At 51.4% G+C, this 16114-nt stretch overlaps 1 protein-coding gene across 4 annotated transcripts in view; it reads right to left on the reverse strand.

Annotated features, from left to right (window-relative positions):
- The window catches only part of CDA (cytidine deaminase), a 22010-nt gene extending 7699 nt beyond the window's left edge, over positions 1-14311 (reverse strand). The window contains exons 1-4 of one of the 4 annotated variants that reach the window (XR_004681777.1): positions 14070-14311; positions 9835-9928; positions 1736-1847; positions 1534-1613 (exon numbers count right to left, since the gene is read on the reverse strand). Coding sequence is in view for 2 of the 4 variants with exons in the window: in XM_035019609.1 (XP_034875500.1) it covers positions 5530-5719; positions 9835-9928; positions 14070-14223 (438 nt within the window). In the remaining 2 variants the exon portion in view is untranslated. Of the gene's footprint in view, positions 1-1533; positions 1614-1735; positions 1848-5486; positions 5720-9834; positions 9929-14069 lie in introns of those variants that run through there. The other 3 variants (XR_004681778.1, XM_035019609.1, XM_035019608.1) reach the window with 3 other exon arrangements.
- Between the last annotated feature and the right edge of the window lie 1803 nt (positions 14312-16114).

Raw genomic sequence — 16114 nt, forward strand, 5'->3', positions numbered from 1 at the left:
CATTATCTTTTTGTTGACTTTGGCCTCTTTTTCACCCAGAATATTATTTTCTTGGATCGGCTTTGTATTTGATTTATTTCCCCCTGCCCCACTTTTAAATTAAGTGTAATCCACATCCTGGGCTCTGCTCATCTGCACAAAATGTTCTCAGCATGGCCTCATTTATTCCTCCCGAAGCCGAAGGGGAGCCAGGACAGACCCTCGTGACAAGGGAGGGCTCTGGGAAGCTGGGCCCTTCTCCGTTAGCGCCCCTTGGCTCCAGTCGCTCAGGAAAATAGCCCTCAATAACCTGGTCCACTTCGGGACCAGACTGAAGCGAAGTTTAGGATCTTTAAAAACATGCTTCTATCACCCAGCCCTTGCAGGGAGTCGCGCTAGGTCAGGCCCCCACATTACTGCTGCCAGTATTTCTGCCCTCAAGGCCCTGCAGCACCACCACGAGGGAGGGGCAGTGCGCTCCCCATCCGTAACCCAGGCACCCGGAGGTCCTGAAAGAGCAAGGCTTTGTCAGCCATGCAGTAGCTCGATGCGTAGATGAAACGTTTCCCGTGGCATTCTCCCTGCACCATTAATCTGCCAAGAAAACTCTCTCTCAGGGGTGCCTGAGGGTCTGCGTGGGTTAAGCATCCTGGAATCTTGACTTCGGCTCAGGTCATGATCTCAGGGTCATGAGATCGAGCCCCGCATGGGGCTTTAAGCTCAGCAGAAAGTCTGCTTGAGATTCTCTCTCCCTCTTCCTCTGTCCCTCCCCCAACTTGCACTCTCTCTCTCTTATAAATAAATAATAAAATCTTTAAAAATAATAAAAAGAGAACTCTCTCTCAGACAGTGCAAAGGTACACACAAGAGCAGTTCACCATTAAATTGGACATATAACAGGGTCCAAATTAGTAAAATAGCCCACTCACGTGCTCAAATCCCGACGCCACTGAGCCTGGGTCCAGGCCCAACAAGAACTCAGTGAGTGTCCTGTGAGGGTCCACATGTGGGAACTTGGATATGTATGTTGGGGCAGGTAAAGAGAGTTGATGGATGCTTTTGTTCAGCCAGGACACAGCCTGGAATCTGATTAGTGTGAACCGTAACCACGGTTTACCTGGTTGTCACCCCACCAGCTTGTCTTTATAGCCGGCTTCTTTGCACTTAAGAGGTGGGCGATGCCAAGTGTAGTCACAACCTCTCACAGTGAGGAATCCCAGAGGCAGCTCAATGAGAGTGGGGAAGGGTGTTTGATTTCCTGGCACAGCATGGTGTCATAGAATGAGCCCAGAGTGAGACTCCAGAGATCTAGGTTGGTAAGCTTTGCCATGAATTCCCAGGGAAGTTGCTCAACCTTTCTGGGCCTCAGTTTCTTCATCTATAAAATGGGGTAGTGCCCAGGGAGTCTATGCCAGGCGATTTTTAGGTCCCCCCAGCTTTAGGTTTCTATGCTGCCTTTCCGTTGTTATCTTATAGGCATCCTGTTGTAGTTTGTGCTGTTGTTAGAACCAAAACCACACCTGCCCCTGAGTTAGAGGTGCCTTGGTTGTTTACCTGCTCTGTGGGCTCAGTGAGGGCAGAGTCCACTTCTGATTTGTCTCTTTTCCTCAGCATTCAGCCAAGCCTGACAGTGCCTGGCACACAGGAAGTACAGAATAAATGTGTTAGATGAATGAACAGATGAATAACATGTGTGGTGAGTGTTGGCTGAACAGATGGATGAATACAGCTGCAACCTGCCTTCCCCAGCCCTTACCTGGAGATAGCAATTGCCCTGAACTCTCTGTGTCCTTCTGAGATGGCCTTCTGGATCGCGGTCCGCTCCGCACAGACGCCCAGAGGGTAGCAGATGTTTTCTACGTTGCACCCTGGGAAGAGAGGAGAACCCAGTGGTATTTCCAGCAGAACCACATCCTGTGGCAGGTGTTGAGGAAGGGGCTTGCCCCATTCCAGCGCAGGGAGAACCCTGTTACTCAGAGAGGGCAATTTGACAGGAAGCACTGGGAGACTCCATGACCCACTGCCGCTGTGGCCCTTCCCAAAACTCCCACCCTTGTCACTCACCCAATGCCTCCGTCTTGGAAGCACAGCCTGGGAGCAGGGGCAGCAGAGCAGAACAGATGAACCCAGCCCCCTCTCCCCAGCAAAGGCCAAGGGGCCAAGGGAGATGCCGAGGCTTAAGAGGATGAGCAGAGCCCCCTAGCCTGGATCTAAGAGACAGAAGGTTCAACAACTGGGCCTGGGCAAAATTTTCGGTGGTGTTTACCAACTATCAGAGTTCAACTGAATTCTATCTGAGTCGTGTTGCAAAACAACTGTCAAAACCAACAAACTAACAAACAAGAACACCCAAGTTTTGCAAAAGGTGTCTGTGATTGCACAAGCCTTCAGGCAATCCCAGCCCTCCCATGAGAGGCGGGCTGCTATAGGGTGGCATAGCCCACCGTCAGGGAGTCGTCCTCAGTGTCCCTCCCAGGAACGTCCCTGGGGGACAATGGGCAAAGCCTGTTCCCAGGACACAAAACACTGGCACAGCCAGATTGGCTAAGAAACTCCATTTTCGGGGGGTAATCGCCACAGAAGGTGGGATTCCCCCTTACTGTTGGGATGTGGTCTGCGTCACTCTTCATAGCTTGCCTTTCTCCTTGAGGCAGAGATATCAATTGTTCTCCAGGATTTATCTTCTCCCTTTTTTTTTTTAAGATTTTATTTATTTATTTGAGAGAGCTTCCTTAAAAAAAATTTTTTTGTTAGAGCGAGCACACACAATTGGGGGGGCAGAGGGAGAAGGAGCAGCAGACTCCCCGCTGAGCAGGGGGCCCGACGTGGGGCTCAATCTCAGGACCTGGAGATCATGACCTGAAGGCAGACCCTTAACCGACTGAGCCACCCAGGCGCCCCTCTCCTTCTTCCTTTAATACAAGTGACCCCTATTCCAATATGGCTGCTCACATGGCCGCTCAGCTAGAGACCCTATTTCCCAGATTCCCCTGTAGCATAGAAGTTTTGGTCAGCGGGATGTGGCCCAAAGTGAGGTGGGAAACTTCTGGGTCACATTTTTGGTAAAGAGATGGATTGTCCTTTGCTCCCTTTCTTTTACGCTCTACAGGCTGGGATGAGGTGGGGCAGCTCTGGCTGTGTAGTTTATGGTCATAGGGATGGAGAAGCAACAAGATAGAAAGCACTTGGGACCCTGGTCCAACTCATGCAGCGGAGTCGAGTCGCCTATTTGCCCTGGCATAACTGCCTACTCTGAGTTGTTATGTGAGAATAAAAGAGAATTCTGTCATGTTGGAGTCATTGTGTTTGGGGATTTTTGTTACAGCAGCTTAACCTAGACCTGACTAATAGAGAAACTGGTACTGAGAGTGAAATGCAGCTTTGACAAAAAAACATCGAAAATACATGGCCTTGGGACACCTGGGTGGCTCAGTCAGTTAAGTGTCTGCCTTCGGCTCAGGTCATGATCCCAGGGTCCTGGGATCGAGTCCCGCATCGGGCTCCTTGCTTAGCAGGAGCTTGCTTCTCCCTCTGCCTACTTCTCCCTCTACCTGACACTCCCCCTGCTTGTGCTTTCTCTCTCTTGCTATCTGACAAATAAATAAATAAAATCTTAAAAAATAATAATAAAATAAAATACATGGCCTTGGCTTAGCAGTTGGGCAACGTCAGTGGGAAAACACAGACATGGCTCTGTGGAAAGCTGATGGCCCTTGTTACTCTGTGGCAGATTATTTGGTAAAGCTCCATCCTGCAATAACCTGGGAAGCAGAGGGGCCCCTGGGTGGCTCAGTTGGTTAAGCGTCTGCCTTCGGCTCAGGTCATGATCCCGGGGTCCTGGGATCAAGCCCCGCTTGGGGCTCCTTGCTCAGCAGGGAGCCTGCTTCTGCCCTGCCTGCCACTCCCTGTGCTTGGGCTTGCTCTCTCCTTCTCTCTCTGTGTGTCAAATAAATGAATAAAATCTTAAAAAAAAAAAAACCACCACCACCACCTGGGAAGCAGATTGTGCTACCTACCATTAGGATTTTTGACCTGGCAATGGGAATCAGCCCCAAGGGGAAGATCTGATGAAGGGTGATACCTTCTCACTCAGTCTACTGTTTTGGGGCCTCAAGGTGGCCACCATCAAAATGACGCAGCAGGGATGGGCCAGGCAGGGAAGCCAGTTGCTAAAGGAGGGGAGTTGGCAGGCTTAAGAACTATGACAAAGCATATAAAGCAAATAAACCAGAAGATTTCTAAGTTTTTCATAGAATTGGCTAGCCAGAGAAGCCAAAAGTCTGGTCTGTAAAATCCTGTGATTGTTTAATCCCGAAAGAAACCCTTGGATCCCCAAAACCCCACCGTCAGAAGTGAGCTGAGAGAGCTATGTGCCCCCAAGGAGGGGCATTCTCCCCAAAACCCACTTCAGAAGTGTGGCTGAGGTTAGGATAGTCAAGGAAGAAGCTCCCAGAGGGCAAAGCCTGGGGCCCCTGTAGAGAGTGGACAGGGGGTTACCCGCAGAGCAGAAAGAGAAGATAGTGTGTGTCCCAAGGAGTCTTCACAGTTCTTGCCCTGCAGGATGGATAACTGCACGGATTGGTGGCCGCTGTGTGTTCCCTGTTCTTCCCTTTTCCTATTGGGAGATTTTTTTTTTTTTTTTAAAGATTTTATTTATTTATTTGAGAGAGAGAGAATGAGAGACAGAGAGCAGGAGAGGGAGGAGGGTCAGAGGGAGAAGCAGACTCCCTGCTGAGCAGGGAGCCTGATGCGGGACTCGATCCCGGGACTCCAGGATCATGACCTGAGCCGAAGGCAGTCGCTTAACCAACTGAGCCACCCAGGCGCCCCCTATCGGGAGATTTGATGATGGTTATTCTTTCCTACTCTTTCCTGCTCCTACTCCACACTGAATATTGTGGGAGTGAGTGAGAACTGGGGTGTGGGTGATTACTTTTTAGACTCTGGGCCACTAGGCCAGCAGGATCACATCCGCACCTCAGGAAGGAGACTGAACAGCCCCGATATCCCACTCTCAGAGCTGGATGCAGTGATTGGGTGGGACTTTGGGTTGCCTCTCTTAAGAAGGCGGAAAGTGGGCCCTATGTGTGGAAAGAAGGGTGTACACAGATCCTTACAGGCCACAGGGGGTCCTGTGGCAAAGACTAACTGTTCCCAGGGTTCACTGTCCCAACAGAAGCCACTGGAATTGAGCGGGGCATGTGACTACCCAAGCAAGAGACCACATTTCCCAGCCTCCCTGGAAGCTTCCTGTAGTCTTGTAGTTTTAACCAATAAGATACGAGTGGAAGTGATGGGTACAAGTTCCAGATGACATTTTTTTTTTAAAGATTTTATTTTATTTATTTATTAGAGAGAGAGAGAAACAGCGTGAGAGGGGAGAGGGTCAGAGGGAGAAGCAGGCTCCCTGCCGAGCTGGGAGCCCAATGTGGGACTCAATCCCAGGACTCCAGGACCATGACCTGAGCCGAAGGCAGTTGCTTAACCAACTGAGCCACCCAGGCGCCCCTCCAGATGACATTTTTATGGGGCCATTGCTTGCTCCCCACTTCATCTTTCTCTTTCCCAGGGGCTGGAACATGGATGTGATGACGTGTGCTGGTTTTGAACACGTGGATGTAGACACCACTCTAGGGATGGCAGGACATCAAGACAGAAGGAATCTGATCTCCTGAACAGCCTTATAGAACACAGCAGAGCAGAACAGTCCATATGCCCAGGACTCCAGCCCATCCCTGGTCTGTCAGATGAGAGAAGCAAGCAGCCATCTTGCTCGAGTCACTATGTTTCTATTTGTCTCATCACCTGAGACTGTTCCTTACCTATGGCACTCCCCCCACCTTTTTTTAACGTAATTATGCAGGATTTGGTTCCTACTGTAGTCAAATTTGGAAATTGGTCATTTTTTCCTCATGTATTTTCCCCACAGAATTTTCTGTCAGTGCATTATTTACATGGACGCATTAGGATGGCTTCAGTTAATCATTTGATCCATTAATTATCATCATGGTTCTCAAGATCACAGGCATTCATGTCCAACAGATGGAGAGGAATGGATGTCACAGACGGCCTGCAACAACCACCCCCCACGCTATTCAAATGGGAGCTGCCATCTTGTCTCACATGACCTTTTTATTGGTCTAAGGATAAGTGCCTGACCCACACTGGGCCGATCAGAGTTGAGCACCTAACTCACTGGGCCCATCAGAGCCAGGCACCTTACCCACACTGAGCCAGCCAGAGTTCTCTATGCAGGAACTTCAGTTCCTGTAGGAGACTGAGAGTGTGGGGTTGGGCCCGGTTGCTGGCCTGGTTTCCATTCGTTATAGAGGAGACCGTTAGGGGAAATGGACACTCAGAAGAACGGATGGGAGATGATGTGAGAGATGGCCAGAAAAAAGAGTCTGGCCTCACGCAGTGCCCCTGAGGCCCAGCTACACACCATCTCTTCCCACAGTTTTAGGAGCCAATACACCCTCCTTTTGTCTAAAATAGTTTGCATGCATATTTATCATTTACAACCACACAGAAGTCAGTACAGTTGGGATATGGGATATGGGACAAGGAGCGACCAGTGGAGTTGCAGCCCTGAAAGTAATGGTTGACATTTATTGAACACCAAGCGTTTTTGACTTTGGTCAAGCATTTGTTCACATTCACATGTGAGTCACTAGAAACAGGTAACTGGGCCTCTCTCGGGGTCAGTGAAAGTTAAATGAATGAATGAATACGGCTCTCTTGCTCCCCACCTAGTCTCCCCGGCCAAGTTCCTGGTGCCCGCCCGAAATGACTTCCTCTAAACATGTCCTTGCCTGCCCTGCCCACCTTTGCTGACTTTGGCCTGGCTGCATTTGACTTTTGCCTCTCCCAGAGTAAGATCCTTGCTCACTTTATTCCCCCCACTTCGTTCCCTGTCTGGCAACCACCCCAGCCCTGCCTCATCCCTGACTCAGGGGCCCTCTCCCTGTTAAAGGTGATTCACATAAATCTTGGGTTTTGCAGAAGGCTCCTCCCTCAGGACGATTGCCTGTGTCTGCATTTGAAGTTCAGAATGGCCTCATATAGAGAAGTCTTCCTTAACTGTGTCTAAAAATTTCAAAGGGCCAGTTAAGGAAGAGAGATTGTTTTAGAAGAGAGCCCACTCTCAGAGCCCACTGCTCAAATGGGGCTTTGCAGAAAGAGCCCCAAGGTTCTGTTCTGCCCTGCGACCCTTTGCCCTACTGGCTCTAAGAATTTGGGAAAAAGACTAAAACCTCCTCAAGCCTCAGTCTCATCCTTTATAAAGTGAAAGCCGCAGCACCTCCCTCAGAGGACTCTGGTGACAGTGAGTCGAGATCTCGCACGTGGACCGATTAGCACACAGCCCCGCACGGAGCTAGTCCTCAGCAGTGGCCAGCTGCTGTTATCAATTGCACAAAAGTCAAGGTTTGGGCGGTGGGAATAAAATAAGATGAAATCCGGGAGAGACAAACCGTAAGAGACTCTTAAATCTAGGGGACACACGGAGGGTGGCTGGAGGGGTGGTGGGTGCCGGATGGAGTAACTGGGGGATGGGCATGAAGGAGGGCACGTGATGCAATGAGCTCTGGGTATTCTGTGCAACTAATGAATCACTGAACTCTACCGCTGAAACTAAAAATACACTGTATGTTAATTAATTAAATTTAAATAAAATTAAAAAAAATAACAAAAACAAGGTTTTGGTGGTGGTAGGACTGTGTGACTGAGCACCTACTCCTTCTAAACAAGGTGTGACAGTGGCCCCGATTCTGTCCTTCAGACACTTTGAAGTGGTCCCAACCTGCCTATCTCCTGGGCTTCATCTCCTTTGGCTCTTCAGGCCCACTGGCTTTTCAGCTGTTCTCCCAGGATGCCAAGCACCCTCCTGCCATATGGCCTTTGCACTGGCTGTTCCCATTGCCTGCAACTCTTTTCCCCTGTGTGCATATGGTTCACCCTACTCCTGTCTCTGCTCAGATGCTCCCTCCTCAGAGAAGCCTGCCATGGTCACCCTAGCTCAACTTTTGCCTCCCCATTTATCCTGCTTTAATTTTCGTCACCACGCTGAACACTTTCCTGAAGAAATGTCTTTATTGTCTCATTCCTCCGTCACAGGGTAACTTCCTGAGGGCAGGGACTCTGCTGCAGGACGCCCCGGGGCCTGGAACAACAAGGCCAGCCAGGCTCTCAGTTACTTTTTATCCAATGAGCAGAATTTCCCACTTCGGTGCTAGATCTCTGAGATACAAAGGAATAACTTCACTGGAGGCCTCTAGCAAGTTCCAGTGGAATTTCCTAGTTTTATTAAAAAAGAGAAAAAAAAAAGAGGAAGAAAGCCCTTAGCCACGTACTGTGATCCTCAAAGTCCAGAAAATTTTGTTTTGCTTCCTTCAGCTCAGAAAACAGGCCGTCATCCATCCAGGCAAACCAACCCCATGCCCCCCCGTGTTGCCTTAGCTTGCTCTGAAACACACACACACACACACACACACACGCATGCATGGGCTGGCATGGTATCAAATTAGGGATCCAGAACTGTAAGATATTACTAACGGCTTTCTTTTATCCTTTTCTTTCATTGTTCTTCTTTTACCTGCCTGGCACTCCATCTGTATTATGTTGTTGACCCCTTTAACAAGTCGGTAGGGCAGAGACTAATATGACCCCATTTTAGAGAAGATAAAAGCTGAGGCTGCTGGCAGGGAGCCTGGACTCACATCCTGACCTGTCAGGGACAAAGGACTGTCCTTTTTCTCTATGGCATTTCAGTGAGGACATGTTTTAGAGGTGGTTTGGTGCTTACGGCAGGGCGAGGGTCAGAGGTTATCAAGCTATCAGCAAGGAAGGAAGTTCACAAGGAGGTGATGGGGGCCTGGCTGCCCAGAGAAAAGGGCAATGCTCGAAAGCACTGGGCCTACTCTGTCCTGAGGGATCTTAGTACAGTTAGAGCGGTCCTTCTCACTCACCCTGTGGGCGTCAACATCTTCTCGACAGCTTCTTTTTTTTTTTTTTTTAAAGATTTTATTTATTTATTTGACAGAGAGAGACACAGAGAGAGAGGGAACACAAGCAGGCGGAGTGGGAGAGGGAGAAGCAGACTTCCCGCTGAGCAGGGAGCCAATGTGGGGCTCAATTCCAGGACCCTGGGATCATGACCTGAGCCGAAGGCAGACGCTTAACGATTGAGCCACCCAGGCGCCCCTGGATGGCTTCTTAAAAGGGATTTCCGAGCCGTACTCCTGGAGTTTCTACTTCAGTAGGCCTGGGTCAGACCCCAAGAATTCGCATTTCTTGCAAGTTCTTAGGAGGTGCCGAGGCCACAGGTCTGGGACCATATTTGAGAATCACTGAACCTGGGGGCACCTGGGTGGCTCAGATGGTTAGGCTGCCTTTGGCTCAGGTCATGATCCCAGGGTCCTGGGATCGAGCCCTACATCGGGCTCCCTGCTCCGTGGGAAGCCTGTTCTCCCCCTCCCTCTGCTGCTCCCCTTGCTTGTGTTCCCTCTCTCACTGTGTCTCTGTCAAATAAATAAATAAAATCTTAAAAAAAAAAAAAAGAGAATCATTGAACCAAAGAAATGTCATGGTCATGTGCTTGAAGAAATACTACACTCTTTCCGTGTTCCTACCTCCCTACCCACTGCACACGCAACACACCGTGACACATATGAATTATATTCGAACTCAACTACAGCGTCCAGGGGTTTTAGTGAAGCTCATCTTTGTAAGCAGCTGCTTTTGAGTGACAGTGGAGAGGCCTAGTGGATGAGCCTGGGGGTGGGAGGACAGGGTGCGGTGGGTGTAAGGAAGGCTGTAAGGACAGGAAGCCAGTTAGAGCTGCCTGCTTTGACTCACCTGGAGGTGCTTTGGGGAGGGGGGTTGGTGGCTTGGAGAGTGGTCCTGGAGGAGAAGGGGAGCCCAGAGAGGGAATCGGAGGCCAGGGGCTGGTCTGAGGGAAGACAATGAAGGATCAGATTTAAAGGTCAAAGCCAAGACAAACTGGATTCAGCGATTAACCAGGACATCTTTAAGTGTCTTTTTAGAAATGCGGTTTGTTCCTCCCAGAATTCATTACAGCTGATCCAGTAAAGTGGCTTTCCCCCTAAATAGTGAAGGAGCATATAGAGCGCTGAAGTCCCTCTAGGGAGAGGGGGTGAGGCAGATAGACCACTGACCCAAGGACAAATTTGACCATCCCTTGGGTGGTGCCAGCGAAGAGTGGTCTCCATGACTCTCCTCCACCACCTCCCATCTGGCATTGCACAAACCCTGGCTGCCCTGGGCTACCCCACTACCCCTGCCAAACCCCCCTGCTGCCCCTTCTCTTCTGTGTCCCCACCTCCTCTCCCTCTGCAGCACTTTCTTCCCGGTGGACTCCCCCTCTCCTCCACAGCTCTCCAGCAGCAATCACAGAAGGTAACGGTCCGGATGAATCACCATCTGGTGGCCCATCCTCGAGGGACACAAGACCCTGGCCAGGGTCAAGGGGATATGATCAGTATTACAAGACTGTGACAGCGAGGCTGTCAGACTTACTTTTGAACTGAATGGGGCACCTGCTGCCCCTAAGGAGGGAAACTCCACAGAGGCTGGTCTTTGGTGCAGCTGGAGAAAGTCACAGAACTGAGCAGACCTGTCTCGCACCAAACTACAAACTCACAGTGTCTAAATTCAGCTGCGCCCTCTCTGCCTCCTAATCGTCTCTAATTCACCCCATGATGCCGTCAGCTTTCCTCTGACTGTTCTAGGTCCCCTCCTCCCCCAGCCCTGCCTTACTACCCTCTGTCCTCCCTTCCCATCTACAGGAGATCCAGGGATTCTGGTAAATGCCCTCCATTCGTCCCCCTCTCCCAGGACACTCTCCCTGTCCCCCTCTGCACGTGCACCCTGCGGCGAGGGGTAGTAGAAAAAGCATGGCCTCAGTTACCTCATTTGTAGAGTGTATGTTTGGCTTTTGCAGTGGCACCTCCACACTCCTTCTTGTGGTAACAGACCCCCCCCACCCCACCCTGGGAACAATGCGTGTGACTCCGCTGGACCAATCACACTACTCTATCGTGACAACAGTGATTGGCTCAGATGTGCATGTGATTGGAGATGGACCAATCAGGGTCCTTCCCCAGAATTTTTCCATCTTTAGCTAGTAGAGGAGTTCTTGCCTCTCTGCTTTTGAGGCTGTAAGAATGCGAACCAGAGGCTGCCTGCACTCGTGTTCCCTGATACCTGGAGAAAGCCCATCTACAGGATAAGAGAAAGAAACACACACCCAGAAGGATAAAGGGCATGGTGACATCTGAGTTCCTGGATCCAGCTGTCCCTGGGTTAAGATCTACCCTTGCCCATTATGGTTTTGATTGGTTTCTGTCATTTACAACTGAAAGTGCTCTGACCAATGCATGTGACACTCACTGTCTCCCTTCATGTGGGGGCTGTGAGATTACAAGAGATCTTCCATACCAAGTGCTTAGCGAATGATCAATCCACTGTGGCTATTGGTCCCTGCCCATGATGTCCTCAGCACCATCCAGCTCTGCCTTCAGCTCCCCACCTTGACCAGTGCCTCCTCATTCCCCTGGCTGAAGATCTAGAACCATATTCCTTTCCTTCATTCCAGTACTGCTCACCCCAAGCCCAGTCCACTTGTCCCATACAGTTTCTCTCAGGTCTTTCCTTCCTCACTGTTCCACCTGCCACTGTCCTAGTCCAAGTCACTCGTTCATGCATTCAACAAACTAACTGAGGACGTATTACAGGCTGGGTAATGTGCCGGCCCTGTGGACGGGTCGGCAAACAAGACAGACATCATCCCCCTGACACTCTTTCCTCTGTCTTGGAACTCCCTGAGTACCTGTCAGACTAATTGCCCTTGAATTCGATTTTCATGTTACTCTTCTTTTTAATAACGTTCCTGGTTCCCTGCCTTTCTACCTCATCAAATCTCAATGTCAATGCGTGGCCTTCACAAGTCCTCCACAATCTGCCTCCAAATAGTAATAATATAATAAAACCATGAATAGTAGAAAGAGAAGCTCCCACCATTTATGGCATCCTTCCTGTGGGCAGAAACGGTGCCACTCATTTTATAGGCATGAGCTCACATTCCACGGCTGATCAGCACAGGCACCAACCATCCTGAAGGACCCTGGTGCCATGTCGGGCTGGGCAAATCAGCTCTATTCACAGCCATTCAGAAAGGTGGGTGCACGATCCTCAGTGTACAAACGTGTAAGACACATTAGGGTGAAGGGTCATGGCCAGGGTCACACGACTGGTAGAACAGCAGCACCAGGATTCAAACCCAGGAGACTCTAAGTCCAGAGCCTTCACCCCAACCCAGAGGGCCTCCCTAAATCCCCACTGCACAACCAGGTTCTTCCCCGCAATTTAAATGGGCCACACTCCTGCTCACCTCATTCATTCACACCTACAGCCCTTGGTTGAGGCTTCCCTTTCAAACCATGACCTGTGTAAGAGGAGGGACCTCTGTTGGGGGCAGAGACTGTCATTTGTGCTGTGATATCTCTGGTACTTGGCACTTTACCTAGGACGTCATGGTGCTCAGCAAATATTTGTTGAATGAATGAATCCATGCAAGGAGGCACTGGAAAGAGCCAATGGCTGATTCAACATTCAAGCCCCTGGAGCCCCGGGACAGTGTGGGCTGCAATGTTGTTCGTGGCGGTGGTTAATGTTTAATAGTCATCTGAGCCACCAGGCCAGGCCTGAATTCCCACAAGACACAAAGAGTCTTGATTACCTACAGAGTAGCCGACTTGGAGTCAGGGGAACTCTGGGTCCGAATCTCAGCTCTGTGATCTTGGGCATTTAGCTTCTGTGAGCCTCAGTTTCCTTCCCTGTGATATCAAACTGCCTTGAGGGGTTATAAGGGTTAGTGGATAACATTCTTCACTATCCTTCCACAAACTAGCACTCACTCAAGGTTCCTTCTGCTGAAAGGGGTTTAAGACCCAGGCGACTCGTGAAACGGGACAGAACCTCCAAGACAAGAGGTAACATGATCAGCAAGGAGAGCCCAGGGGCACCATACAAGGGGAGGATCCCCAGCCAGACTCACAGCTGAGCAGAGGTGGGGGCGAGTGGCTCACCACTGGCCTCAGGCTACTGGAGGTCACCAATTAGATGTCCAGTGTGAACCTCCGTCTCTTTAAATAGCTACCACTGCCAAGTAGAGGTGGATTCTGGGCGGGAGGGCTGGGTGTCCCCATCTGTCCCCCTGTGCCAATTCTTATCTGCCCTCCCAGTGGTGGGGAGGGGCATGTGGCTTCCCTGCCACTTCCTCACCAAGTTCCCCACTGTTTTGAATGAGAATGCTTCTTAGCTTAGCAAAAACAAGTCTGAACTTTTGTTCAAGTGAGCTTTTCTAGAAAACCAACAAACCAAAGAAAAGGAGCTTAGGAACAGATTAGTGCTGACTCCAGTTCCCACCGTCCTGTTCCCACCCTCCCCAGGCCAGCACTCACTGCTGATCACCCAAACTTCTCTCAGCTTCTTTCCTCCAGGATCCTCTGCAAGGTTGGAATCCGCTAACAAGTCACCGGCTGTTGGCCGTGGGTCCCTCAATTTCTTTCCTCGCCCAGTAGGTGATCGGAAGAATGCAGGGTTTGGGGGCCCCAGCCCTGGGTTCCACCACCAGCGCCCCGTGTGACCTTGAGCAACCCGTGTCACCTCTCTGGGCCTCAGTTTCTTTATTAAAAATGGGCCTAACAAGGAGGTGAGTGGGTGAGAGGTGAGGACTTGCTAATGAAACCTGTGGAAGCCTTCGCAGGGGGCCACGCGGAGGGGCGCTCACAAAGTATCAGCCGTGTCCCTCCCAGCTTTGAGTTATGGCCTCCCCACCTCTGGCTTCCCAGTCCTCTAAGAATTAAAAAGTCGCCGCATCTGAGCAGCACCTGCATCCCCACGGTCCGGGACAGCAGGCAGGGCGGGGGCGGGGGGGGTGTGTGTGCCAGCGTTAGGGGGGTGGCCCAGCCACGAGCGGCCAGAGCTGCCCTCTGCTCTGCCGGCTCCCGCCCGTCCTCCTGCGACCTCCCGCCGGGGGGCTGCGGCCGAGGGGGACGGGGCGCCCTTACCGGAGAAGATCCTCCCGTCCCGAGTGAGGATCGCGGCCCCCACGCGGAAGTGACTGTAGGGGCAGTAGGCGGACTTCTTGGCCTCCCGGCAGGAGAGCAACAACCGCTGCACGAGCTCGGGCTCCAGGGCGCTGGCGGGACGCTCGTGGGCCATGTCGGTCCCCCGGGGCGGCGGACGCGCAGACACCAGCTCCCTGCCCGCGGGAGCCCTGCCCGCGGGAGCCCAGCCCGGCCCGGGCCACCTTAGCACCTCCCCTGGGGCGTGTCCCTGCGGGGCGCTGGGCGGGGCCGGGAGACCGGTCTCCCGCCCCCCCTCCCCCGCCCCGCCCCGCCCCGCAGGCTGCGTTTAGAGGGTGGTGTGGGGCCCAGTGTGGAAGGATGCCACTGTGCCCACGTGTGCTCACCCTCTCCCCTGGGGACACACTGAAGGGTGAGTGGTCAGGGCATGGATGCGCCTGTGTAAGGGGCGACTGTGGACACACCCTCCTCAGGGAAGGGGATGCTGGGGGCGGGGGTCAGGGTGAGGTCTGGGGAGTCCAAGCTCCAAGGGTTGAAATGCCCCTCAGTTTGTTGAATGTCTCTCTCCTTCACTGGGGGTTGTGATGAGGCTGAAAGGGCAGAGCTGGGGAAGCCACTCTGGCTTCCTGAGGCAGAGAGTGTGAGACAAAGCGATAAGACCAAGTTGCTTCTTTATTTTCACCCATCTCCTTCTGACTCCTGTCTTAACCCAGAATTAATTAATTAATTAATTAATTAAAGATGCTATTTATTTATTTGACAGAGACACAGCGAGAGAGGGAACACAAGCAGGGGGAGTGGGAGAGGGAGAAGCAGGCTACCCGCTGAGCAGGGAGCCCTATGTGGAGCTCAATCCCAGGACCCTGGGATCATGACCTGAGCTGAAGGTAGACGCTTAACGACTGAGCCACCCAGGCGCACCTTAGCCCAGAATTTAAATGTATCTCAGCTGGAGGGAAACTCTGAGGTGGTCTACTCAGGCTTCCTTATTTTTTTGTTGGCAAAATAAATATTGGGCTGGTGGCCAAAGAAATGGGTTTGCTTATTGGCAGCACCACTTTCCACATGTACAACCACTGGCCAGTTCTTTGATCTCTGTGAGCTAGTTTCCTCATCGCCACAGTGACGATAGTGACCATCTCTGTTCTACTTCTTTGGATTATAGAAGAGCTTGAACTTTGAAGTTTGGTAGACCCTAGTTGGAATTCCAGTTCTTCCATTTATTAGCCATGTGACCTTAGGAAATGAATAACCCCCTGTCTCTGCAGCCTCAGGTTCCTCGTCTGTAAAGTGGGTGCACTAAGAGTATCTTGCAGAGTTTACATGAGGATCGAATGAGATAATGTGTGTACAGTGAGCATGGTTAGAGGATCCTGTGACATCACGACAGGAGCACTCTTTGTGACTTCATGCAGACTGGATTATTGTCGTTAAGCGACTTAGCCAAGATCGCATAAGAAAGGCAGAACACCAGATAGAGTGTCCAGAGGCAACCAAATGTCTGCAGACCCTCAGCAAGCGGGAGTGAATCAGCAGCTTCTCTGAGGGCTTAGATGGAGGGTGGGGCAGGGGAAGGGGGCAAGGTGGAGGAGGGGGAGACAATGAGGTAGCATGTCCATATCCTGCATGCTGACATCTCGGGCAAAACAGATGCAGCCCAGCATCTTTGTGCCCTTTAGCCTGGAGCTCTCGCCACATAGAGATACAGATAAACACCCAGCTGGGCAAAGTCTGCCTCATTTTCCTCTCCCCTCCCCTGCCTTCTTCCCTTCAGATTCTCCCCACCCCCTTTCTACACATCCAGCCCTCAGAGAAGCATCTGGTTCCTTCCCGCCTGCTGGTGCAATTTTCTTCTGGTTCTACACACTTGGCGTCGAGAGCAGTTTCCTGGATCTGAAGCAGGATTGGCAGAGAGAACCAGGAACTCCAGTGGCACAATCGGTTAGTGCGCGGTACTTATACGGCAGAGAGAACCAGCCCTAATATTCCCTTGGCTTCTCTATCCCTGCACTACCCAGTGACTCCGA

The sequence above is a fragment of the Mirounga leonina genome, unplaced genomic scaffold (assembly GCF_011800145.1).
Source record: "Mirounga leonina isolate KUSES-001 unplaced genomic scaffold, KU_Mleo_1.0 Mir_173, whole genome shotgun sequence".
Lineage (NCBI taxonomy): Eukaryota > Metazoa > Chordata > Mammalia > Carnivora > Phocidae > Mirounga > Mirounga leonina.